The 26456-nt window shown below is 45.9% G+C and overlaps 1 protein-coding gene across 1 annotated transcript in view; it reads left to right on the top strand.

The window, feature by feature from the left end:
- ERMP1 (endoplasmic reticulum metallopeptidase 1) overlaps positions 1–26456 on the top strand; it is a 438183-nt gene that overhangs the window by 388796 nt on the left and 22931 nt on the right. Inside the window, exon 14 of the mRNA XM_069240202.1 lies at positions 9031–9194. Coding sequence (XP_069096303.1) covers positions 9031–9194 — 164 coding nt within the window. The remainder of the gene's footprint in view (positions 1–9030; positions 9195–26456) is intronic.

Below are 26456 nucleotides of genomic sequence, written 5' to 3'. Positions count from 1 at the left end.
CCAGTGTTCCTTCACCTAAAATGTACCATTGTATCCACAATTGGCACACCCTGGCATTCAGATAAGTCCCTTGTAACTGGTACTTCTAGTACCAAGGGCCCTGATGCCAAGGAAGGTCTCTAAGGGCTGCAGCATGTCTTATGCCACCCTAGAGACCCCTCACTCAGCACAGACACACTGCTTACAAGCCTGTGTGTGCTAGTGAGAACAAAATGAGTAAGTCGACATGGCACTCCCCTCAGGGTGCCATGCCAGCCTCTCACTGCCTATGCAGTATAGGTAAGACACCCCTCTAGCAGGCCTTACAGCCCTAAGGCAGGGTGCACTATACCATAGGTGAGGGTACCAGTGCATGAGCACTGTGCCCCTACAGTGTCTAAACAAAACCTTAGACATTGTAAGTGCAGGGTAGCCATAAGAGTATATGGTCTGGGAGTCTGTTTTACACGAACTCCACAGCACCATAATGGCTACACTGAAAACTGGGAAGTTTGGTATCAAACTTCTCAGCACAATAAATGCACACTGATGCCAGTGTACATTTTATTGTAAAATACAGAGAGGGCACCTTAGAGGTGCCCCCTGAAACTTAACCGACTATCTGTGTAGGCTGACTAGTTTTAGCAGCCTGCCACAAACCGAGACATGTTGCTGGCCCCATGGGGAGAGTGCCTTTGTCACTCTGAGGCCAGTAACAAAGCCTGCACTGGGTGGAGATGCTAACACCTCCCCCAGGCAGGAATTGTCACACCTGGCGGTGAGCCTCAAAGGCTCACCTCCTTTGTGCCAACCCAACAGGACACTCCAGCTAGTGGAGTTGCCCGCCCCCTCCGGCCAGGCCCCACTTTTGGCGGCAAGGCCGGAGAAAATAATGAGAAAAACAAGGAGGAGTCACTGGCCAGTCAGGACAGCCCCTAAGGTATCCTGAGCTGAAGTGACTCTAACTTTTAGAAATCCTCCATCTTGCAGATGGAGGATTCCCCCAATAGGGATAGGAATGTGACCCCCTCCCCTTGGGAGGAGGCACAAAGAGGGTGTACCCACCCTCAGGGCTAGTAGCCATTGGCTACTAACCCCCCAGACCTAAACACGCCCTTAAATTTAGTATTTAAGGGCTACCCTGAACCCTAGAAAATTAGATTCCTGCAACTACAAGAAGAAGGACTGCCTAGCTGAAAACCCCTGCAGCGGAAGACCAGAAGACGACAACTGCCTTGGCTCCAGAAACTCACCGGCCTGTCTCCTGCCTTCCAAAGATCCTGCTCCAGCGACGCCTTCCAAAGGGACCAGCGACCTCGACATCCTCTGAGGACTGCCCCTGCTTCGAAAAGACAAGAAACTCCCGAGGACAGCGGACCTGCTCCAAGAAAAGCTGCAACTTTGTTTCCAGCAGCTCCAAAGAACCCTGCAAGCTCCCCGCAAGAAGCGTGAGACTTGCAACACTGCACCCGGCGACCCCGACTCGGCTGGTGGCGATCCAACACCTCAGGAGGGACCCCAGGACTACTCTGATACTGTGAGTACCAAAACCTGTCCCCCCTGAGCCCCCACAGCGCCGCCTGCAGAGGGAATCCCGAGGCTTCCCCTGACCGCGACTCTTTGAACCTAAAGTCCCGACGCCTGGGAGAGACCCTGCACCCGCAGCCCCCAGGACCTGAAGGACCGGACTTTCACTGGAGGAGTGACCCCCAGGAGTCCCTCTCCCTCGCCCAAGTGGAGGTTTCCCCGAGGAATCCCCCCCTTGCCTGCCTGCAGCGCTGAAGAGATCCCGAGATCTCTCATAGACTAACATTGAAAACCCGACGCTTGTGTCTACACTGCACCCGGCCGCCCCCGCGCCGCTGAGGGTGAAATTTCTGTGTGGACTTGTGTCCCCCCCGGTGCCCTACAAAACCCCCCTGGTCTGCCCTCCGAAGACGCGGGTACTTACCTGCAAGCAGACCGGAACCGGGGCACCCCCTTCTCTCCATTCTAGCCTATGTGTTTTGGGCACCACTTTGAACTCTGCACCTGACCGGCCCTGAGCTGCTGGTGTGGTGACTTTGGGGTTGCTCTGAACCCCCAACGGTGGGCTACCTTGGACCAAGAACTGAACCCTGTAAGTGTCTTACTTACCTGGTAAAACTAACAAAAACTTACCTCCCCTAGGAACTGTGAAAATTGCACTAAGTGTCCACTTTTAAAACAGCTATTTGTGAATAACTTGAAAAGTATACATGCAATTTTGATGATTTGAAGTTCCTAAAGTACTTACCTGCAATACCTTTCGAATGAGATATTACATGTAGAATTTGAACCTGTGGTTCTTAAAATAAACTAAGAAAAGATATTTTTTTCTATATAAAAACCTATTGGCTGGATTTGTCTCTGAGTGTGTGTACCTCATTTATTGTCTATGTGTATGTACAACAAATGCTTAACACTACTCCTTGGATAAGCCTACTGCTCGACCACACTACCACAAAATAGAGCATTAGTATTATCTATTTTTACCACTATTTTACCTCTAAGGGGAACCCTTGGACTCTGTGCATGCTATTCCTTACTTTGAAATAGCACATACAGAGCCAACTTCCTACACCCAGGTTTTCTGCATTACTACAAAATCGAATTTATCAATAAAACCCAACCAATCTGGGCTTAGTACTTTACCCTCTCAGTGAAGGCTAGTTCTGTGCTTATTACCCCCTTGCCCACTACAGCATTCGGTCTATCTAGGTATGCAGTGGCGTAAACAAAACCTGAGGGGTCCCCCTTGCAAAGAACATGGAGGGGCCCCCCCGGTAACGGTGATTACCCCCAGGTTCTACCGTCCCCTTCATTACGTTATGGAGAGAAATCTCTCCATGACAGAAAAAGAACACGAGGAATGCTGCGTTATACCCCGCCCCCACCGGGGAGTACATAATCATGTACTTACCCAGCATTTCTCCTGTACTTTTTTCTGTCTGTGACAGGGGTTACGAGGACGGTGCTGCTCCTCTGGATGTGTGTTGCCCTTGCTTCCTCCAGTTGGGCGGTGGGAAAGCTTTTTGGCGCTTGGCTTCTGCACGAGTGCTTGGCCTCGTTGTAGTTCCGTGTTTCCTCTATCATGCTGCTGGGCCGCTGGGCGGGTCCTTTGATCAGCTATTTGCGGCTGACTCTGCTGGAAGCGTGTCCTCTGCTTCCATCTGTTTGACGTTGCGATGAGGAAGTCACTGCACATCTCCTGATGGATGTCAGGTATTTTGTTCTCTTTGCTTTACCGGTTATGCTTTGATTTTGACACAAGGCATTTTCTGTGCTGGCTTTATGGATTTTTTTTTGCGGAGCACTTTGTCAGGGACTCCTGTTAGGGATGGGGCTTCTGCTGCATGTCGTCTCTTTTTTGGGGGGGCTGAGGGGTGAGGGAAGTTATTCTTTTTTTTCATAATTTCTTCCTTCTGGTTCCTGGTCAGTTGCTGGCTACGGGTTTTGGAGGTGCTGCGTGTGTTGGTATGGTGAAGCACACAGCTAAAATGAAGCATGTGGAGGTTTCTCCCTCCTCCTCTTCCTCTTCTTCATCCTCCTCCTCTTCCCATGGGCATGCTCGGAGGAGCAGAAAGAGAGATGATGCCCACCTGCGCAAACTTATTAGAGAGACATTATTGGAGTTTCAAGTGGCTCCTCCTGGGGTGGCTCCATCTGGGGTAGCTGCGTCTCTCTTCTCCAGTTCTGAGTTAGAGGATCCTTCTCCGGAGGAACAGAAGGGCAAATGTTTCCAAAGAGTTGTTGCCTCCTTTGTTGAAGCATGTGAAGTTGAACATTAACTTTCCCGAGGTTGATGCTCCTGAGACTTCGTCTGGCTCTCTTTTGCACCAATTTCAGAGTATTGTACCTGCGGATGTCCCTATTCATTCTTGTATTCAGGAGGTGATTAAGAGCGAGTGGAAAGATCCTGACAAAATTGTTCTTCCCCGGTTTATGGCCCAGTTGTACCCTTTGCAGGATATGGCCCAGGTGTTGCCATACTCTGTTCCTGTTGACTCTTTTGTCTCCAGTTTGGTTGGCCGTACGTCCTTGGCTGAGGATGCTGTGATTAGGGATTCAGTAGACCAGTAGACCAGAAGGTGGATGTGTCCCTGAAGAAATCTTATGCTGGGACGCACCTTGCATTGCGGGCTGGCATTTATGAGACTTATGTTGCTCAACCTCTCTTGTCTGATCTCAAAGCCCTGAATAATGCACGGGATGGGTCCTCTGACTGCTCTGAGCTTATGTCCCTTATTGAACATCGGGTGGAATTCCTGTCGGATATTTCCTTTGATGTGGTGCGGCCATCAGCCCTGGCGGAATGGGCTTGTATATCTGCTCGCCGGAATCTTGTCCTGAGAGATTGGAAGACAGATGCTGCACAGCGTGCCTCCGCTTTGCGGCTTCCTTTACAAAGGAATGTATTTTTTGGGGCTGAACTAAGGGAGAAATTGCATAAACTCTTTAAGGAGAAGAAGCATTCTTCTTCTTTCCGGTCCTCCTTGGGTGATCGTTTGTTTCGTAGGAGGTCTCCAGTTCCGGCTCCCTCCAGGCGTCAGTTTGTGAGGTCGCAAGGCCCCTTTCCTATGGGTAGCAGTAGGGACAAGAGGCACAAATTCCCCCCCACCACCCCCTAAGTTTTGTTCCTGTCTATATGACTGTTCCGCCTCTTCCTCTCTGGAAGCTTTGGCTTTCGGTCTGGAAGTTGAAAGGCAAGGGTTGCAGCACAAGGGCATTCCTAGGCATTTAGCAGTGGCCATTCAACAGTCCCGTAGGCCCTCTACTTTGAAGTCCTATGCTTGGCATTAGAGTAATTTTCAGAAATAGTGTTCTCCTCTTGGGTTGTCTCCATTGGAGTGTTCTTTGCCTACGGTTCTTCAGTTTTTGTGGGAAGGTTTTGAAAAGCCTTAAGGGTGATTTAATTAACATATTGGAATATAGAGAGCTCCCATTGTTTTCAAAGACCGAGAACCATTGTGTAATCTTTATGTATCGGATATTCGGCCACTGTCCTGGGATGATGGGACCAGTGACTCAGGATAGTACTAGATCCGAACAGTTCTGAACCCGTTCTAACCAGAAGTGAACTGAAGAAGCAGGTCAAAGACAGTCTGGTGTTATCTTAGCCCTGAAGTATTTTCAGATAAAGTAGAGTGCTTAAAAGGATTTCAGCATAAAGTAATTCTAAAGGATGAAACGATACAATGTGTACATAAGGTTAGACAGATTCCCTTAAACATTAGAGATTAAGTGAAATCTGAACTGGACAGATTGCTTAAAGCAGGAATCATAGAGTCTTCTGTCTGGGTGGCACTATTTGTTCAATGGGCTAATGGGAGGTTAAACCTTTGTGTGGATCTGAGAGATCTAAACAAACATTTTAGTGGACCAGTTTCCCCTGCCTAAAATTCACAAAATGTTGTCAAAAACTAAGGGAATAAAGTGGTTTACCACTTTAGATCAAAGATCAGCCTACCATCAAGTTCCACTTCGTGAAAGCAGTTGTAGGCTCACACCTTTTATTACGCTGTTCAGATGCTTTCAGTTCATCAGGGTTCACTTTGGGTTGGCTTCCACTGCTCAGCGTTTCAACGCCTTATGTACTTAATATTTAAGGACTTGGAAAAATGTGTTGCTCTTTTATGACAACATTTTGATAATGGGAAGAAAAAGGAAGAACATGCTGCCAACTTGTTAGCAATGTTGGAGAGGTTGAAACAAAAGAGGTTGGCAGTGAGTGTACGTTGGCCAGGACTGATGTATCATATTTAGGACATGACATCAGCAGTAGAGGAATCGTGCCTAAGGCTTCCTTAATGAGGTCAATACAAGACGCCCCTACTGCGGCTGTCGATTAAGAGTGACATAGCTGGTGCCCCTCCTCTACAAGGTTTTGACCCATGTTTATGAAATGTAGTTATTACTGACGCAAGCAACAAGGGTCTTGGAGCAGTACTCCCTCTGGTTGATTCACAGAGGAGGGAGTATATAATTGCATTCACTTCACACTCTTTATCTTTATCAGAACAGAAATACTCTGAGCTAGGACGAGAAGTTTTAGCTTGTGTGTGGGGCCTACACCATTTCAGACCCTTCATCTGGGGGTCACCAGTAGTGTTACGTAGTAAGTCACTTACGAAAGTACCAACCTGCAAAGGTCTGTACAGTGCTTCTCCTCGCACAATTGCCTATAAAACTATTGGATTACAGTTATACTGTCAAATATATTCCTGGCATTAAAAACAACAAATCTGATTTTCTCAATTGTATACCATCAACAGAACAATCTTGTGATGGTGAAATAGATAATGGAGACGTTTGAAGGCTGCTGTGTGGCGCACATCTGTGAAGAAGTGGGTGGTGTGACGAAAGAAGAGTGGAAAGAAGCCATAGAAAAAGATTGGGCTTTACAAAAGATATGTGAATGGGTAAGGTGTGGGTGGCCCAACAAAAACAAGATGGATGATGACACTCGTGCGTTCTGGGGATTGAGTAATGAGCTGTCAGTAGAGGATGGCGATGTGTTGTGCAGTGGGATAATGATTCCGCCGATCTCCCTAAGAGATCGAGTGTTGAAGATTTGTCATGAGAGACATTTGGGTATTGCTAAAACCATAAGTAGAGTAAGAGTGTTATCGGTGGCCGGGAATTGATGTGGAAAGTAAAGTAAGGGAATGTAAACTGTTCAATGATTCTGAAAAAAACTTTGATTACACATAAGCCACACCCAGTTCCTTTTAAAACACCAGACATGCCCTGGGAGCTGGTGGGGTTGGATATAGTGGGGCCAATATCAAGCCACACCATAGAAAGGTTTACACTGGTATGCTATTATCACTTCGCCAAGTGGCCAGAGATCGGAGTAGTCTACAAGGCTGATACCAACAGCGTAGTGAGTTTCCTAGATCGCATATTATTAAAGTAAAGAATAACAAAATGTATTTTCACAGACAATGGGCCACAATTTGTGGGTGAGGTTTTTGAAAAGTATTTGCACAGAAATCCCATTGTTCACAACAAAACATAACTTTACCGCCCTCCTGGAAATGGTGCTGTAGAGCATTTTAATAGTGTAGTGGAAAACAGTATTCAGTTGGCTAAATGTGTTGGGAAAGGTTGGGAGAAAGAAATATGGAAAACAGTCTGGGCATATAGAGTTACGCCATGTATCGCAACAGGATTCAGTCCCTTCGAACTCCTGAGGGAAAGACTTCAGTTGCAAAAGAGAAGTACAAAAAATATTATGATCAAAAATACAGTTGTAAATTGACTGCTGTGAAAGTTGGATATTTATTGAGAATAAACAAAACCCCAGGAATATACAAAAAAAAGTGAAGGCAGGTTTTACGATATGTAATTCTGTTTTGTTTGAGGATGGCAAATTCTGGCATTTAAGCAGAGTATCTCTTTACAAAGGCAAGGGTGGAATAGAAACAACTACTAAACATTTGATACAAGACGCAACAGTGCACAACGATAAGGATTGGTTTTACGAAGGAAATGAAGACACCCAGTGTTGTAATGATAGGGATGAAGTTACGTTTAATGTGCCCAGAGAGTTTAATTCAAATCTAACAAATGAAAAGCTCGTAAGATAAGGTCAAGTCACTGGAAGTGCTAAGAGTGGGAGGCTTGGCAGAATAATTCACAAACCTTCTAAATTCAGAGTATGCATGTATGTAATGCACTGTCTGCCCTTTGTTATTATTCTGCATCTGTGTCAGTTTATATTAGGCTGCATTAATTTATGTAGTGCATGTTTTTTTCCCCCACCACGTATTGTAGTCAGTTCTTTGGTCTATAACTCTATTAGTTTGGGCATTTTGTTAGGGATAAAGATGTGTCCTGTTGATTCCAATTTTGATGTCACCTGGAATCTGTATTTATTGAGGGTATGTGGAATGTTGCAGGGGAGTTCTCGGGAAGGCAGCGCTGTGGGGCGTTGTCTGCTGCTCTCTTCCCCATTGGGGTCAGGATAATTCACCAATAAAGCTTCTTGCTGGAACAACTGTGTCCACACCGCAGTGGGCAAACACTTGTGGCGCTAATAGAGTCCAACCCCGTCTCCCGGCCTAGTTGTTGAATGCAAGGGCTTGCAGCTCCCTTCAATGATTGCAGCAGGGAAGCGGGCTGAAGTACAGGCAAATAAGTTGCAGCCTGCAGAGAAGCAAATATTAGTCATAAAAAGTCCCAGCAGAAGCAAATGAAGGGGATTAAATGCTAGTCCAGCAACGAAAGTCACGAGGCTCCACACTTGCCCCTCACTTGAGGCCACAAGAGCTTGGTCACACCCCAACAGAAAATCCAATAGAAAGGTATGGACAGGGGCTGAGATTGAGAACCTACTTGGATGTAATAAAATGAGCTTTCCAGAGGCACCAGGCAAGCCCCAGCCACAGAGCCAAGGGGGGTGGCCGTACCCTGATTCTTCCTGGCGCAGGACTGGCCCGCCCTGGGACCAGGTGTGGTCTGTGTGCTTCCTGCGCAGTGGGATTTCCAGCAGCATTTTCTAGTGCCATCGTTTGTTGGCGTCTCCAGGCATAATGAGCTATGGGGCTTAGCGTTCCCTCGTTGTAGTGGTGGTGCAGTCTGTGTGGCTTGGGTCCCCCTTGTTAGTCACTGAAGCACCCTTATTATTATTATTATGTATAGAAAATATCTTAGATTCGTTTAGATGAACTGAAACCCCACAATAGTTTCATATTGATTACAATATTTATTTTATTTGTGCAAATAAATAGACATTAGATTTTTATTCCCTCCTTCGATTGGTAGTAACTGCTCATATCACCACTTAAAATGAAATAGTGATATATTAGTTATGGAAAACCTCTGACGGCTTCAGTCCACAAATTAACTTGAGCTGCATCATTTTCACTGCTGAAAGCTTCCTTACAGGGGAGAAGAATCTTTTTTCCTTCAGAAAACCACATTGATCAGATTGTTCAGAGCGTCCCCTTATTTGGCCACCTGAGTTTTTACCTTGCCACTGTGATGTACAGATTTAATGAACTCCCTCGTTGATGTGTTTTATTTTAGGTCCTAGTCATATGACTGTATATCTCCGCCCACACAATGGATCTTCCCTGACTACATGGTCTCTGGGAGATGGAATTCCTGTTGAAGGCGCAGGAGGAGACTATTTTGTGTTTTACTCCCGTGGATTGCAGGCACCTAGCTGGCATTTTTGGATTGAAGTAAAGGTAACTATTTTTAGTTTTGTTCATATTTTCCATCAAGTAGAACTTTTTGCTTAGTTTAACTGATTTTCTCAGATAGTTCATGTATCCTCGTTCGGTTTGAGGTTAAAGGCAAAGGATTCTGCGTACTGAATTGGAAATCCGAAGCACTAGTCACTGTTTACTGAGCACTTGAGCAGGCCTAGTCTAGGGCTGTGTGCTTCTGTTTCCTTATCCCCACCAAACCACTGAAGCCAGAGCAACAGAGGAGCAGCATAAACCACCATTCATAGGTGAGGTTTGAAGCTAGAGATTGAAATGTTGTGTGGATATTTATCTGTATAAAGAGATGTGTTTGTCTACAAGTGTTGACAGCATGCACACATTTGGAGTGGGATAGGTATGAATGATATCTAGAGGGACACTTGCAACTTTGGCATTTGTTGGCATTATGTGTAGAATACATATAACATAGATGGGTGTGAGAAGGCTGTGCTCTCTGAGCATGTACAATTTATCTAACATAGGAGATATATCTGGTTTCAAAATGGCATCAGTCATGTTACACAACAAAAAGGACAATGTAGTAAAATAAAAGGAAGTGGAAGTTTGAAGGTTGATGTTTTTAAGGATAGTAGGCTTTGCGAAACTGCATTCCTATATTATTTGAACTGCTCATAAAATGCATGTAATCAAGCTGTAAAACGTTTGGTCCTATTTTTAAAAGTTATAATTTTGGGGGTAATATGCAATCCTCAAAAATACTGCTATGAATGGTCAGGCTTGCTCTGTGTTAGAAATGGGGTCTTTGGTTGACAGTCAGGTTACCCCCTGTTCAAGCAAGGACACACACTCTAGTCAGGGTAAAAGAGAATCACCCTTCGCTAATCCCTGCTTACCCCCTTGGTAGCTTGGCAGAGCAGTAGGCTTAACTTCAGAGTGCTAGCTGTAAAGTATTTGTACCAACACACACAGTAACTCAATGAAAAAACTACAAAATGACACAACACCAGTTTAGAAAAATAGGAAATATTTATCTAAACAAAACAAGACCAAAATGACAAAAATCCGACATACACAAGTCAAGTTATGAATTTGTCAAGATTAGACTCAAAAATAGCACTTAGAAACACACAATGCTTTGATGAGGTGTTAACACAGCGTTGTAACGGAGCCGTTCCCAACAATCTGACACCAGTGGGGCCAGACACTGGGTCGCGTAGACCCCCCAGGTACAGTACCTTGGTGAAGAAATGAAAATTAGCTGATGCGCGAGTCGGGGATCGCGGCGTCTGTGCGAAACGTTTAATCCGCGCACTTCGAGCGGTGTCGGTCACGACATGGTGCGGCGACTTCCACGGAGTCACGGACTTCGCCGGGGCTGCAGCGATGTCGAGCCTGCAAAGGTCGTCGTGTTCCAGCGAAGATCACAGAGTCGGGTGCAGGCGGCGTCACCGGATTCATCAGCGCCGTCGGTCCGAAGTAGTCTGAAGTCGATTTCCTTGAATTTCCACCAGCTTTCCTTTCAAGGGCCCAGGGACTGGATAGGGCACCACTTGTCAGAGCAGGAGTCTTTTCAGAGACTCCAGGTGCTGGCAGAGAGAAGTCTTTGCTGTCCCTGAGACGTCAAACAACAGGAGGCAAGCTCTAGATCAAGCCCTTGGAGATTTTTTCTCAAGATGTAAGGTACACAAAGTCCAGTCTTTGCCCTCTTACTCTGGCAGAAGCAGCAACTGCAGGATAGCTCCACAAAGCACAGTCACCGGCAGGGCGGCTCTTCTTCCTCAGCTCTTCTCCAGGCAGAGGTTCCTCTTGTTTCCAGAAGTGTTCCAAAGTCTGTGGTTTTGGGTGCCCTTCTTATACCCAATTTCTCCTTTGAAGTAGGCCTACTTCAAAGCAAAGTCTCTTGTGAATGTGAAATCCTGCCTTGGCCAGGCCTCAGACACTCACCAGGGGGTTGGCGACTGCATTGTGTGAGGGCAGGCATAGCCCTTTCAGGTGTGAGTGACCACTCCTCTCCTCCCTCCTAGCACAGATGGCTCATCAGGATATGCAGGCTACACCCCAGCTCCCTTTGTGTCACTGTCTAGTGTGAGGTGCAACCAGCCCAACTTACAAACTGCCCCAGATAGGGAATCCACAAACAGGCAGAGTCACAGAAATGGTATAAGCAAGAAAATGCTCACTTTCCAAAAGTGGCATTTTCAAACACACAATGTTAAAATCACTTTTAGTAAAAAGTATTTTTAAATTGTGAGCTCAGAGACCCCATACTCCACATGTCCATCCGCTCCCAAAGGGAATCTACACTTTAATCAGATTTAAAGGTAGCCCCCATGTTAACAGTGAAAAACGAATTTAGCAATATTTCACGGTCAGGACATATAAAACACATTACTATATGTCCTACCTTATCTATACACTGCACCCTGCCCTTGGGGCTACCTAGGGTCTGCCTTATATGTAAGAAAAGGGAAGGTTTAGGCCTGGCAAGTGGATACACTTGCCAAGTCGAATTTACAGTTAAAACTGCACACCCAGACACTGCAGTGGCAGGTCTGAGACATGATTACAGAGCTACTTATGTGGGTGGCACAACCAGTGCTGCAGCCCAACTAGTAGCATTTGATTTACAGGCCCTGGCACCTCCAGTGCACTTTACTAGGGACTTACTAGTAAATCAAATATGCCAATCATGGATAAGCCAATTACATACACATTTTGCTAAGGAACACTTGCACTTTAGCACTGGTTAGCAGTGGTAAAGTGCCCAGAGTAACAAAAACAGCAAAATCAGAGTCCAGCACACATCAACAACCTGGGGAACCGAGGCAAAAAGTTGAGGGAGAACACGCCAAGGATGAAAAGTCTAACACTCTGCAAACAAGGACGTTTTATAACGATCAATGACTGAGTGCAATGGTTCTTAACCTGTGGTCCAAGGACCCCTGGGGGTCAACGAGGCCTACTCAAAGAGCATGCAACTGTGTGACAAAATTAAATAATCCCAAAATGAATACATTAAATTAATAAAGTATTTACAAATACAGAAAGAAAATACGTGTTCGATGGCATCTGTCGCTGTAGATACACATGTTGTGCATAGTCCGCCATCTGGTGTTGGGTCGGAGTGTTACAAGTTGTTTTTCTTCGAAGAAGTCTTTCGAGTCACGGGACCGAGTGACTCCTCCTTTTGTCTCCATTGCGCATGGGCGTCGACTCCATCTTCGATTGTTTTCTTTCCGCCATCGGGTTCGGGCGTGTTCCTGTCGCTCCGAGTTTTGGAACGGAAAGTTAGCTAACTATCGGAAGATTACGTCGGTATTGTTGCGTTTGGGATCGGCTTAGATAGAATCGACACCGCATCGAAGTTTGAAGAGCTCCGGTGCCCTTCGGGGTAGCTTTCGATCCCCCGTCGGGGCCTGGTCGGCCCGACCGCGTGCCAGACAACGCAGATGGAACGGACCCCATTTCGTTTCTGTCCCAAATGCCACAACAAATACCCGTATTCAGACCAACATTTGGTCTGTAACCTGTGCCTGTCGCCTGAGCACAGTGAAGAGACTTGCGAGGCCTGTCGTGCGTTTCGGTCCCGAAAGACACTCCGTGACAGTCGAGCCAGAAGACTTCAGATGGCGTCCACGCCGACAGCACACCGAGAGTTCGAGGAACAAGAGGAGGAAGAAGCCTTCTCGAGCCACGAATCGGACTCCGAGGAATTCGACGATCAAAGAACTGTGAGTAAGACGTCGAAGGCAACACACAAGAAAAGTGACAAGGCCCAGGGGACGCCACTGCCACCAGGCCATGGCTCGACCCATAAATTCGGTGACCGACCGTCGGCACCGAAAAAGGCCGAAACAGATCGTCCGACTCCGGTCGAGACACCGGCACGCAGCCTGCTCGGGACCGAGACAGTGCTGCTGAAAAGGATCGACGCCGAGATAGCGGTGCCGAAACGGCTCGACGCCGAGACAGTGGCACCGAGGAAGATCGACGCCGAGAGGTTTCGACTCCAAAAAAGAAAAAAGTCACCTCGGTGCCAAAACGAGTCGCAACCGACCCAGTTACCGGTTCCTATTCAGAGGAGCAATCACTGTCCTCCCAGATGCGAAAGCATAGATTTGAGGAAGAGTTGCAATCCACCGAAGTGGACCATACGCAGAAACGTATTTTCATACAGGAAGGAACAGGGAAAATAAGCACCCTTCCCCCAATTAGGAGAAAAAGGAGACTGGAGTTTCAAACAGACCAAGCACCACAAACAAAAATGGTGAAAAAGGTAACTCCGCCACCCTCTCCTCCACCTGTAACTAACGTTTCACCACCACAAACTCCATCACATTCCCCGGCTCACACCACCGCGAGCCAAGGTGACCAGGACCAAGACGCTTGGGACTTATACGACGCCCCAGTGTCGGACAACAGTCCAGAGGCGTATCCCACAAAGCCCTCACCACCAGAAGACAGCACGGCTTATTCACAAGTGGTGGCTAGAGCGGCAGTGTTCCACAACGTAAACCTTCACTCAGAACCAGTCGAGGATGACTTCTTATTCAACACCCTCTCCTCCACCCACAGCTCCTACCAAAGCTTGCCTATGCTCCCAGGAATGCTTCGGCACGCAAAGGAAATCTTCAAGGAGCCGGTCAAGAGTAGGGCAATAACACCAAGGGTGGAAAAGAAATATAAAGCGCCTCCCACAGACCCTGTTTTCATCACCACACAGCTGCCACCAGATTCAGTCGTAGTAGGAGCAGCTCGCAAGAGAGCCAACTCCCACACATCTGGGGATGCACCACCCCCAGATAAAGAGAGCCGCAAGTTCGATGCAGCCGGAAAGAGAGTCGCAGTACAGGCTGCAAACCAGTGGCGCATCGCTAACTCCCAAGCACTACTTGCGCGCTATGACAGAGCCCATTGGGACGAGATGCAACACCTCATTGAGCATCTACCCAAGGAACTGCAAAAGAGGGCGAAGCAGGTGGTTAAGGAAGGACAGAACATATCTAATAATCAGATACGCTCCTCTATGGACGCAGCGGTCACAGCTGCGAGAACAATTAACACATCTGTGACTATAAGAAGGCACACATGGCTACGAACGTCTGGTTTTAAACCAGAGATACAGCAGGCAGTGCTCAATATGCCATTCAATGAAAAACAACTGTTCCTACCAGAGGTGGACACGGCAATTGAGAAACTGAAAAAGGACACTGACACTGCTAAAGCCATGGGCGCACTCTACTCCCCGCAGAGCAGAGGCACTTACAGCACCTTCCGCAAGACAACCTTTAGAGGGGGGTTTCGGGGTCAGGCCACACAAGCCAGCACCTCACAGACAACACCGTCCAGCTACCAGGGACAGTACCAGAGGGGAGGCTTTCGGGGCCAATACAGAGGACAATTCCCTAGAAATAGGGGAAAATTTCAAAGCCCCAAAACCCCTACAACCAAGCAGTGACTCACATGTCACTCATCCCCTCCACACAACGCCAGTGGGGGGAAGAATAGGTCAGTATTACCAAGCATGGGAGGAAATAACTACAGACACTTGGGTCTTAGCAATTATCCAACATGGTTATTGCATAGAATTTCTACAAATCCCTCCAAACATACCACCAAAAGCACAGAATTTATCAAAACAACATTCAGACCTTCTGGAAACAGAAGTTCAAGCATTATTGCAAAAAGAACGCAATAGAACTAGTACCAGAAACACAAATAAACACAGGAGTTTATTCACTGTACTTCCTAATACCAAAAAAGGACAAAACACTGAGACCAATCCTAGACATCAGAACACTTTCACATGGTCACGCTACAAGAGGTGTTACCATTGCTAAAGCAACAGGACTACATGACAACCTTAGATCTCAAAGACGCGTATTTCCACATACCAATACATCAGTCGCACAGGAAATACCTCAGGTTTGTATTCAAAGGAATACATTACCAATTCAAAGTATTGCCGTTTGGTTTAACAACCGCGCCAAGAGTCTTTACAAAATGTCTAGCAGTAGTGGCTGCACACATCAGAAGGCAGCAAATACACGTATTCCCGTATCTAGACGACTGGCTAATCAAGACCAACTCACTGACAAGGTGCTCACACCACACAAATCAGGTCATACAAAACCTCTACGAACTCGGTTTCACCATCAACTATGCAAAATCACACATTCTGCCGTGCAAAGTACAACAATACCTAGGAGCCATAATAGACACAACAAAAGGATTAGCCACTCCAAGTCCACAGAGAATTCAAAATTTCAACAAGATCATACAACGCATGTACCCAACACAGAGAATACAAGCAAAAATGATATTACAACTCCTAGGCATGATGTCCTCATGCATAGCCAATGTCCCGAACGGAAGACTGCACATGAGGCCCTTACAACAGTGCCTAGCATCGCAATGGTCACAAGCACAGGGTCACCTTCTAGATCTGGTGTTGATAGACCGCCAAACATACCTCTCGCTTCTATGGTGGAACAGTATAAATTTAAACAAAGGGCAGCCTTTCCAAGACCCAGTGCCACAATACGTCGTAACGACAGATGCTTCCATGACGGGGTGGGGAGCACACCTCGATCAACACAGCATACAAGGACAATGGGACGTATATCAAACAAAACTGCACATAAATCACCTGGAACTGCTAGCAGTTTTTCAAGCACTAAAAGTATTCCAACCAATCATAACTCACAAGTACATTCTTGTCAAAACAGACAACATGACAACAATGTATTATCTAAACAAACAGGGGGGGACACACTCACCGCAGCTGAGCCTTCTAGCACAAAAGATATGGCGCTGGGCAATTCACAACCACGTTCGCCTAATAGCACAGTTTATTCCAGGGATCCAGAATCAACTTGCAGACAATCTCTCTCGAGATCACCAACAGGTCCACGAATGGGAAATTCACCCCCAAATTTTAAACACTTACTTCAAACTTTGGGGAACACCTCAAATAGACTTATTTGCAACAAAGGAGAACGCAAAATGCCAAAACTTCGCATCCAGATACCCACACAGGCAGTCTCAAGGCAATGCCCTATGGATGAACTGGTCAGGGATATTTGCGTACGCTTTTCCCCCCCTCCCTCTCCTTCCATATCTAGTAAACAAATTGAGCCAAAACAAACTCAAAGTCATACTGATAGCACCAACATGGGCAAGGCAACCTTGGTACACAACACTGCTAGACCTATCAGTAGTACCCCACGTCAAGTTGCCCAACAGGCCAGATCTGTTAACACAACACAAACAACAGATCAGGCATCCAAACCCAGCATCGCTGAATCTAGCAATCTGGCTCCTGAAATCCTAGAATTCGGACACTTAAACCTCACACAAGAATGTATGGAAGTCATAAAGCAAGCTAGAAGACCATCCACTAGACACTGCTATGCAAGCAAATGGAAAAGGTTTGTTTGCTACTGCCATCAGATCCAAATTGAACCATTACACGCATCTCCAAAGGATGTAGTGGGCTACTTACTACACTTACAAAAATCGAACCTGGCCTTCTCTTCCATTAAAATACACCTCGCAGCAATATCTGCATACCTGCAGATTACCCATTCAACTTCACTATTTAGGATACCTGTCATTAAAGCGTTTATGGAAGGCCTCATAAGAATTATACCACCAAGGACACCACCCGTTCCTTCATGGAACCTCAACATCGTCTTAACAAGACTCATGGGTCCACCCTTTGAACCTATGCATTCTTGCGAAATACAATTCCTAACCTGGAAAGTTGCATTTCTCATCGCCATCACATCTCTAAGAAGAGTAAGTGAAATTCAGGCGTTTACAATACAAGAACCTTTTATCCAACGACACAAAAATAAGGTAGTCCTAAGGACTAATCCTAAATTTTTACCGAAGGTTATTTCACCATTCCACCAAAATCAAACAGTAGAACTACCAGTATTCTTCCCACAGCCAGATTCCGTAGCTGAGAGGGCACTACATACATTAGATGTCAAAAGAGCATTAATGTACTACATTGACAAAACAAAGAACATCAGAAAAACTAAACAGCTATTTATTGCATTCCAAAAACCTCATGCAGGAAACCCAATATCAAAACAAGGTATAGCCAGATGGATAGTTAAGTGCATCCAAATCTGCTACCTTAAAGCAAAACGACAGCTGCCCATTACACCAAAGGCACACTCAACCAGAAAAAAAGGTGCCACCATGGCCTTTCTAGGAAATATTCCAATGCACGAAATATGTAAGGCAGCCACATGGTCTACGCCTCACACGTTCACCAAGCACTACTGTGTAGACGTGCTATCCGCACAACAAGCCACAGTAGGTCAAGCCGTGTTAAGAACCTTATTTCAAACTACTTCCACTCCTACAGGCTGAGCCACCGCTTTTGGGGAGATAACTGCTTACTAGTCTATGCACAACATGTGTATCTACAGCGACAGATGCCATCGAACTGAAAATGTCACTTACCCAGTGTACATCTGTTCGTGGCATCAGTCGCTGAAGATTCACATGTGCCCACCCACCTCCCCGGGAGCCTGTAGCAGTTCGGAAGTTAGCTTAAGCTTTGTACATTTGTAAATATAATATTTAAACCTTAAATAGGTACATACTTAGTCACTCCATTGCATGGGCACTATTACTACAACACAACTCCTACCTCACCCTCTGCGGGGAAAACAATCGAAAATGGAGTCGACGCCCATGCGCAATGGAGACAAAAGGAGGAGTCACACGGTCCCGTGACTCGAAAGACTTCTTCGAAGAAAAACAACTTGTAACACTCCGACCCAACACCAGATGGCGGGCTATGCACAACATGTGAATCTTCAGCGACTGATGCCACGAACAGATGTACACTGGGTAAGTGACATTTTCATTCTTATTTGATTGTGAATTAAACCAGTATTTTGACATTTGAGCATTTGTTTGGTGTATACTTGCTTTTGTATTTATGAATATTGTCTCAAAGTTCAAGTCGGAGAAATTTCTAGGCCTGGGATCTTACACTTCCAATAATCTGTCTAAATTGACAGCATAGATATCCTCCAGCTCTGTGAGGATGCCATTCACTAACTGTTCAATGGTGGAGAAGGAGTTCTTTAACTCAACTCTGGCACCTGGATCTTGTACAGTCCAATCCCATCAGGTGTCCAAAGGCAGTTTTCTGCTTTGCACTAGGTGTAAGCATGACTTGTCTGTAGCCACATTTTAAATTGGATAGACTCGGAACCCTTTCACCTAGGTTGGCTACAAGCTCATTTGCGAGGAAGGGACGAAGAGCTCACCAGTGTGAGTAACCTCTTTGAGCCCATAGTGGTCCACACAAAGCGCCGCATGTGTGGTAATTTAGTTAGGCAGCAACACCAATGGGTTTGCTGATGATCTGTGGGATTTTCAAGCCCTGAGGTCCTGAATCTCGGTAATTTCTGCCTTGATGTAGTGTCTTGGAACTTATATGACATCCTGTTAAGGTGACGTCTTAGGAGTACTGTCCCCATTGTCAATTTTGTGTGTACCCACTAGTGCCGTACCTGAGATCATGGTCTGTGGAAAGGCCAAGACTATATTCCTGCTGTGTAGGTGACAGATCGGGAGCAAGATGGACTTGCTCCACTGAGCCATCCTTGCGGTCCCTGTTTAAGATGTCAGGAAGGCACTCTGCGTCTTCTTCATCTTTCCCCCTGTTCAACCAACATTTCAGCCATCTCAACACCACCTGTTGACTCTACATCTGGTGAGGTTACCTGCCAGCAGTACAACTATGCCAGCGTCCATACTGATCTTTTTCAGAACACTACGAGGCTAGTCCCTTTTTTTTCTTTCAATGGCCGCTTCAGAAAACTGGTTTTATTATCACTAATGTTAGTCATTCCTGGTACACAGTCAATGCTAGCTCAACAGTCAGTGTTAATTATTCGGTAGGTTCTCACTTGTATGAAAGTTTCTGTTCACTTTGAATGCACAATCGTACCCCTGGGGCAAGTATGTTCACTACCAAATTATGTGTGCGATTCCTCAGGTTAGCTCCTCAACCCTCCTTCACCAAAGTAAGTGGGCTTCAGGCTGGGTGTCAATGCAGATGTTCAGATGGGCTGAAGCCCAAACTCATGTGATTACCTCTTCTATCTTAAGGGTTGGGAAAATCACCCATCATACTCTTAAGTGTTTTATAAATTCTTTAAACCATTCTATTAGTTTGTAGGTTGTATGAGTTAGAAAACTTGCAATTAGCACCAACCTTGTTCCTACAAGTTGGATGTCTCCATCACCCCATCCAGGCTCCTGTAAGGGATAAAGCATCCACTGCCAGAGGTCAACAGGCACTGCCCTCTCAGTGTCCTTTAACGCTGGGTCACCGCACAGGTCATCACTGTTCCCTCACAGTCATAATGTTTTTGATTATCCTGGCACAGACTCCTGGCTGCCACACTTCCCTTCCACTCTCCAGAAGCCAAGCCAACCCATGAACCTAAGAGAGAGGGCCAGCTTCTCGCCCACCACCCTGATTTTAGGTACTGCAGCATGCTTCAATGCAGTATCCCAAGGCTCGAGTAGGTGGCATTTCATCGGCAGAGCCGGGCTTGACCCTGTACTGATTGTTGTGGCGGAAATTGGGTGGAGAAAAGGATAAACTCCAGTGATGAAAGCAGACGCCGCCATCATGCTTTCTGAAATTCACATCCGCACCAAGGTTCTCCTGGAGGCTACATGTCAAATCTGGTGAACTTGACATCATCTAAACTGCAACCCACATCTTCTAACAGGTTCATTACAACATGACATTGTTGACGCCATCCATAGTGGAAGTTAAACTGACCACCCACAACTCTGTTATTACTAAGATCCCACTGATTCTTTCTTCTCCAAACAATTAATAACAATCTAACTAAATATCTTGATTCAGGAGGACAAGATACAATGGAACGTCTATAATGTGGGGTGCAAAGTTAATGGATCCCTTACCCCTGAGATTACCCCATTTCCCAGCTGCGTGGGCTGTAAGAGAGAGTGGGCAATGCAGACAACAGCAGTACAGCAAAGGGTGTTCCTACTTAGTGAAGTTGCAGACTATAATTTGGGATGCCCACATCAGATCGTTTTAGGCCTTCAATATCATCTGCCGTCCACATCCCCTGTCTCCATGAAGTTGTTTCTTCACCTGGTAAGATACAATATGGTTAAAGGGTTGACTTGCGCACTGCTTCAACAGTTTGTACCTTATTGTAACGTGTAACTTGAAACCTGTCCTTTTTAATATAATGAAACTGAATCATATGTATTGTAACTGCCTATGTAAAGCTCTCTTGACACCCACCAAGTCTAGTTCTCCCTTTATAAAAACTAAAAAAGAAATACGCCTGTCTTTCATGTAGGTGGAAATGGATTTGTCCCATAGTCCTAAAGCTCCTCTTCTGTAAATCCAAGCAACCAAAAGATGCCAGCCAAAACATTGGATACCATAGGGGTGTAGGAAAGTACCATCTTGCCTGGCATGTTACCCCCATATTTCACTGTATATATGTTGTTTTAGTGTATGTGTCACTGGGACCCTGCCAGCCAGGGCCCCAGTGCTCATAAGTGTGCCCTGTCTGTGATCCCTGTGTGATGACTAACTGTCTCACTGAGGCTCTGCTAACCAGAACCTCAGTGGTTGTGCTCTCTCTTTCCAAATTGTCACTAACAGGCTAGTGACCAATTTCACCAATTCACATTGGCATACTGGAACACCCTTATAATTCCCTAGTATATGGTATTGAGGTACCCAGGGTATTGGGGTTCCAGGAGATCCCTATGGGCTGCAGCATTTCTTTTGCCACCCATAGGGAGCTCAGGCAATTCTTACACAGGCCTGCCACTGCAGCCTGAGTGAAATAACGTCCACATTATTTCACAGCCATTTACCACTGCACTTAAGTAACTTATATGTCACCTATATGTCTAACCTTTACCTGGTAAAGGTTGGGTGCTAAGTTACTTAGTGTGTGGGCACCCTGGCACTAGCCAGGGTGCCCCACATTGTTCAGGGCAAATTCCCCGGACTTTGTGAGTGCGGGGACACCATTACACGTGTGCACTGTACATAGGTCACTACCTATGTACAGCGTCACAATGGTAACTCCGAACATGGCCATGTAACATGTCTAAGATCATGGAATTGCCACCCCAATGCCATCCTGGCATTGGGGAGACAATTCCATGATCCCCCGAGTCTCTAGCACAGACCCGGGTACTGCCAAACTACCTTTCCCGGGGTTTCACTGCAGCTGCTGCTGCTGCCAACCCCTCAGACAGGTTTCTGCCCTCCTGGGGTCCAGCCAGGCTTGGCCCAGGAAGGCAGAACAAAGGACACCCTCTCCCTTTGGAAAAAGGTGTCGGGGCTGGGGAGGAGTAGCCTCCTCCAGCCTCTGGAAATGCTTTGATGGGCACAGATGGTGCCCATCTCTGTATAAGCCAGTCTACACCGGTTCAGGGATCCCCTCGCCCTGCTCTGGCGCGAAACTGGACAAAGGAAAAGGGAGTGACCACTCCCCTGACCTGCACCTCCCAGGGGAGGTGCCCAGAGCCCCTCCAGTGTGCTCCAGACCTCTGCCATCTTGGAAACAGAGGTGCTGCTGGCACCCTGGACTGCAGCCAGTGCCAGCAGGTGACGTCCGAGACTCCTTCTGATAGGCTCTTACCTGTGTTGCTAGCCTATCCTCCTTCCTAGGTAGCCAAACCTCCTTTTCTGGCTATTTAGGGTCTCTGCTTTGGGGAATTCTTTAGATAACGAATGCAAGAGCTCATCAGAGTTCCTCTGCATCTCTCTCTTCACCTTCGGCCAAGGAATCGACCGCTGACTGCTCAGGACGCCTGCAAAACCGCAACAAAGTAGCAAAGACGACTACTGCAACCTTGTATCACTGATCCTGCCGCCTTGTCGACTGTTTTCCTGGTGGTGCATGCTGTGGGGGTAGTCTGCCTCCTCTCTGCACTAGAAGCTCTGAAGAAATCTCCCGTGGGACGACGGAATCCTCCCCCTGCAACCGCAGGCACCAAAAGAACTGCATCACCGGTCCTCTGGGTCCCCTCTCAGCACGACGAGCGTGGTCCCTGGAACTCAGCAACTCTGTCCAAGTGACTCCCACAGTCCAGTGACTCTTCAGTCCAAGTTTGGTGGAGGTAAGTCCTTGCCTCCCCACGCTAGACTGCATTGCTGGGTACCGCGTGATTTGCAGTTGCTCCGGCTCCTGTGCACTCTTCCAGGATTTCCTTTGTGCACAGCCAAGCCTGGGTCCCCGACACTCCAACCTGCAGTGCACAACCTCCTGAGTTGTCCTCCGGCATCATGGGATCTCCTTTTGTGACTTCGGGTGAGCTCCGGTTCACTCCTCTTCGTAGTGCCTGTTCCGACACTTCTGCGGGAGCTGCCTGCTTCGGTGAGGGCTCCCTGTCTTGCTGGGCACCCCCTCTGTCTCCTCACGCAGTTGGTGACATCCTGGTCCCTCCTGGGCCACAGCAGCATCCAAAAACCCTAACCGCGACCCTTGCAGCTAGCAAGGCTTGTTTGCGGTCTTTCTGCGTGGGGAACACCTCTGCAAGCTTCTTCACGACGTGGGACATCCATCCTCCAAAGGGGAAGTTTCTAGCCTTCTTCGTTCTTGCAGAATCCACAGCTTCTACCATCCTGTGGCAGCTTCTTTGCACCTTCAGCTGGCATTTTCTAGGCATCTGCCCAATCTCGACTTTGTCGCGACTCTTGGACTTGGTCCCCTTGTTCCACAGGTACTCTTGTCCGGAAATCCACTTTTGTTGCATTGCTGGTGTTGGTCTTCCTTGCAGAATTCCCCTATCACGGCTTCTGTGTTCTCTGGGGAATATAGGTGCACTTTACACTACTTTTCAGGGTCTTGGGGTGGGCTATTTTTCTAACCCTCACTGTTTTCTTACAGTCCCAGCGACCCTCTACAAGCTCACATATGTTTGGGGTCCATTTGTGGTTCGCATTCCACTTTTGGAGTATATGGTTTGTGTTGCCCCTATACCTATGTGCTCTCATTGCAATCTATTGTGACTATACATTGCTTGCATTACTTTCTTTTGCTATTACTGCATATTTTTGGTATTGTGTACATATATCTTGTGTATATTTGCTATCCTCATACTGAGGGTACTCACTGAGATACTTTTGGCATATTGTCATAAAAATAAAGTACCTTTATTTTTAGTATATCTGTGTATTGTGTTTTCTTATGATAGTGTGCATATGACACCAGTGGTATAGTAGGAGCTTTGCATGTCTCCTAGTTCAGCCAAAGCTGCTCAGCTATAGCTACCTTCTATCAGCCTAAGCTGCTAGAAACACCTCTTCTACACTAATAAGGGATAACTGGACCTGGCACAGAGTGTAAGTACCCCTTGGTGCCCACTACAAGCCAGGCCAGCCTCCTACAAGGGGTAGTTGTATTACACAGTGGAACTACTTCTGGATATCTTGTTATATAGTCCAGGATCACTAATATATAGTTACTTGCTGACACTGTATGTTTATTGAGGAGACCAACTTTATCAGTCCCTAATCTCTCAAATAGAACTACTGTCGCTGCCACGTTTGAATGGGAGACTTTCCAGAGGCAGCAGTGTGTGAGCAGGACTTTAATCCCTGGAACAGAAGGCTGTAGTACATTTCTTATCATTGCACTCTCATGCAGTAAGACATCTTCTCTCCCCCCGTTCCTGTAGGGCAGAGTTTTGCATGGTGGTTTTCACCCTCAGGGATTTTTCTTTACCATTTCAATGTAGCCTCAGCCCTGGAGGACGGCATGTAGTGCATGAAGAAGCATAGTGTCAAACAATGGATTCTACTTTAGTTACTTGATAGATACCATTCCTCTGAAGATGTGGTGATGGATACTTTTAAGTTTACTCCCATCCAAGGTGGTTGCCTTTTCAGTGTTGTCTGAAGTTCCTTAACCAAGAAGGTGGCAACCTATTTCCTGCAATATCACCTGCTTTTACTATGTGTAAGGAGGCTTTACACTGAAATGAATGTGTCACAGTGTGTTAGATCAATTGTTATGTCACATTCATCGCCCACATGTTTGTGCTTTTGTCCCTATTACTGTTTTGCTTTTCTTCTTATACTTGGGATTCTAGTTCTATGATCCATATTTAGCTCTTTCTAAACCTTGATCCAGGATGTTTTTATTGGGACTTGCTTATCAACGCTTGTAATCTTCAACAGCTTCAATAAAATATCTTTCCAATTGCCAATGAGATTTGTTTTTACTGCCCCTCTGTAAAAAAAAATTCCTAACTTGGACCGTCTGAAGGAAATGTTTAATGCATTTCACGTATCCACTAATTGCCGGTTGACACCATGGCTCCTGGCAGAACACCGTTATCTTTGGGCAATCAAGAACGAAACTTGAGACCTTCACAACATCCATTCCTTGCAAGATTGCAAAACCAAATGAATCGTAGACATAGATTATCTACATCATGGATCCTTTGCATGACTGCACAAGAGTTACAATTTCACCTTGAGAATTCATCCTTAACTTAAACCATAGTGTTTAGCTCTATTGATATTTGGATAATTCCAAGATGATGTTGAAAGACAAGTCGCAGTATAAGCACAAGAAGTTGTTTCCGCTGCAGGAACAGATCATTCAGTAGGCACTGCACCAGTTGTCTAAATCCAGCAGGACCAGAAGTGCCTTGAGTTGCTCTGGTTATTGTCAACTAAGTCCAAGATGAAGTCGAAAGACAAGTAGTGGTATAAGCACAATAAGTTGCTTCCACTGCTGGAACAGTTCATTCAGTAGGCACTGCAAGGACACAACTTGGCACCAATCGTCTAAATTCATCCCCATCCCCCAGCAGGAGCAAAAGTGCCTTGAATTGGTCTGGCTATTGTCAATTGCACCAAGCAAATAAAGGTATGAGAGAGAAAAGGAACAACATACCTTTTGTGCCCGCACCGATCATGCCTCTCACCTCATGCAAATTGAAATCGCACTAGAGATATGAAAAGCGATCAGGTACAATAATTGTAAACTGTGCTCTGAAACTATGGTTCTAATAACACATCTGCTCCTCCGAGCGATCTTGGGCAGGTGAGCTTCATCAGTCAAAACTGAGAGCATTTACACTGAAGAAACTCTTGGTGTTAGACTATTTAATACATGAGGTTCTGTGATCCCTATAGAAACAGCAGTCATTCATTTCTATATAATCGGCTACTACTGATGCATCAAGTCACCGATTATAAAGAAAAGACATCAGAACTCGACTATCATAAGGTTATTACAGTCCAGTTTTGACTTGCCGTCTGCTAGAGCCAGCATCCAAGGTGAAAGGCAGGTCAGGACATGGAACATACTTAAAGCAGCTGTTTAAAGCAACAAATGGAACATTGCCTTTCTTTCTTCTACGCTATTTTAATAGCTTAAAATTACAGAAGCTACAATAAGGCAGTGATTCCCCACCTTTTGACTCCTGAGGACCTCCACGGAATCACTACTGGAAGCCAGGGACCCCCAAGCAATTTGCATAATTTAAATGTCAAACATTAAAACAGTAATTTGCAAAAAATACACAAGCAAGTTCACACCAAACACTCAAATGACTAAAGATCTAATTATTTTATATTGAAAAAATATCCAAGAATTGAAATATTTTAATGGTAAGGTTGGCGCTACATCTCAGGTGACTTAACTTTTCAATGTTTGGTCTTATTTAGGAAAGTTGAATCCCCAGGTAATAAATATATGGTGGGGAAAGGAAGTAAACCATAGGGCTTCACATCTCTCCATAGCCTCTCTGTCACGTATATGTTGGAGAACTTTACAGGGGACTACAAGGTGTAGGATTCACATGTCACCTACACTGGTAGGCATTTTCTAAGAGTGCTTGGTGTGGAGAAGCACAAACTCTGGATTCAGAGCATAACAGAAGCCCTAGCTTTAACTTTAATAATAAGATTATATTTCTACACAAGCAAACCTTTATTAGCAGCATAAGAAAAATTAAAGTCTGGGAAAACAAAACATAACTTTCTAATTTGTGCCATGCAGTTTGAATGCAGCTCTTTGATGGCAGTTCATAGCTCACTAGATTACTATTGTAACTTATGACCTGCACAGTAACAAAAACTGTGTTATGCACATAGAATACTGTTCTTTGCATGCAGCAGGTATATGAACCATCTGCGCTACCTTACATGAGTCAAAACTGCCACAAGACAAAACCCCTCTCTCCCACAGGTACATTAATCATCAAAGTTATCTT

The sequence above is a fragment of the Pleurodeles waltl genome, chromosome 1_2 (genome assembly GCF_031143425.1).
Source record: "Pleurodeles waltl isolate 20211129_DDA chromosome 1_2, aPleWal1.hap1.20221129, whole genome shotgun sequence".
Taxonomy (NCBI): Eukaryota; Metazoa; Chordata; class Amphibia; order Caudata; family Salamandridae; genus Pleurodeles; species Pleurodeles waltl.
The sequence above is the reverse complement of the archived record's forward strand: the minus strand, read 5'-3'. Positions and strand labels throughout refer to the sequence as shown.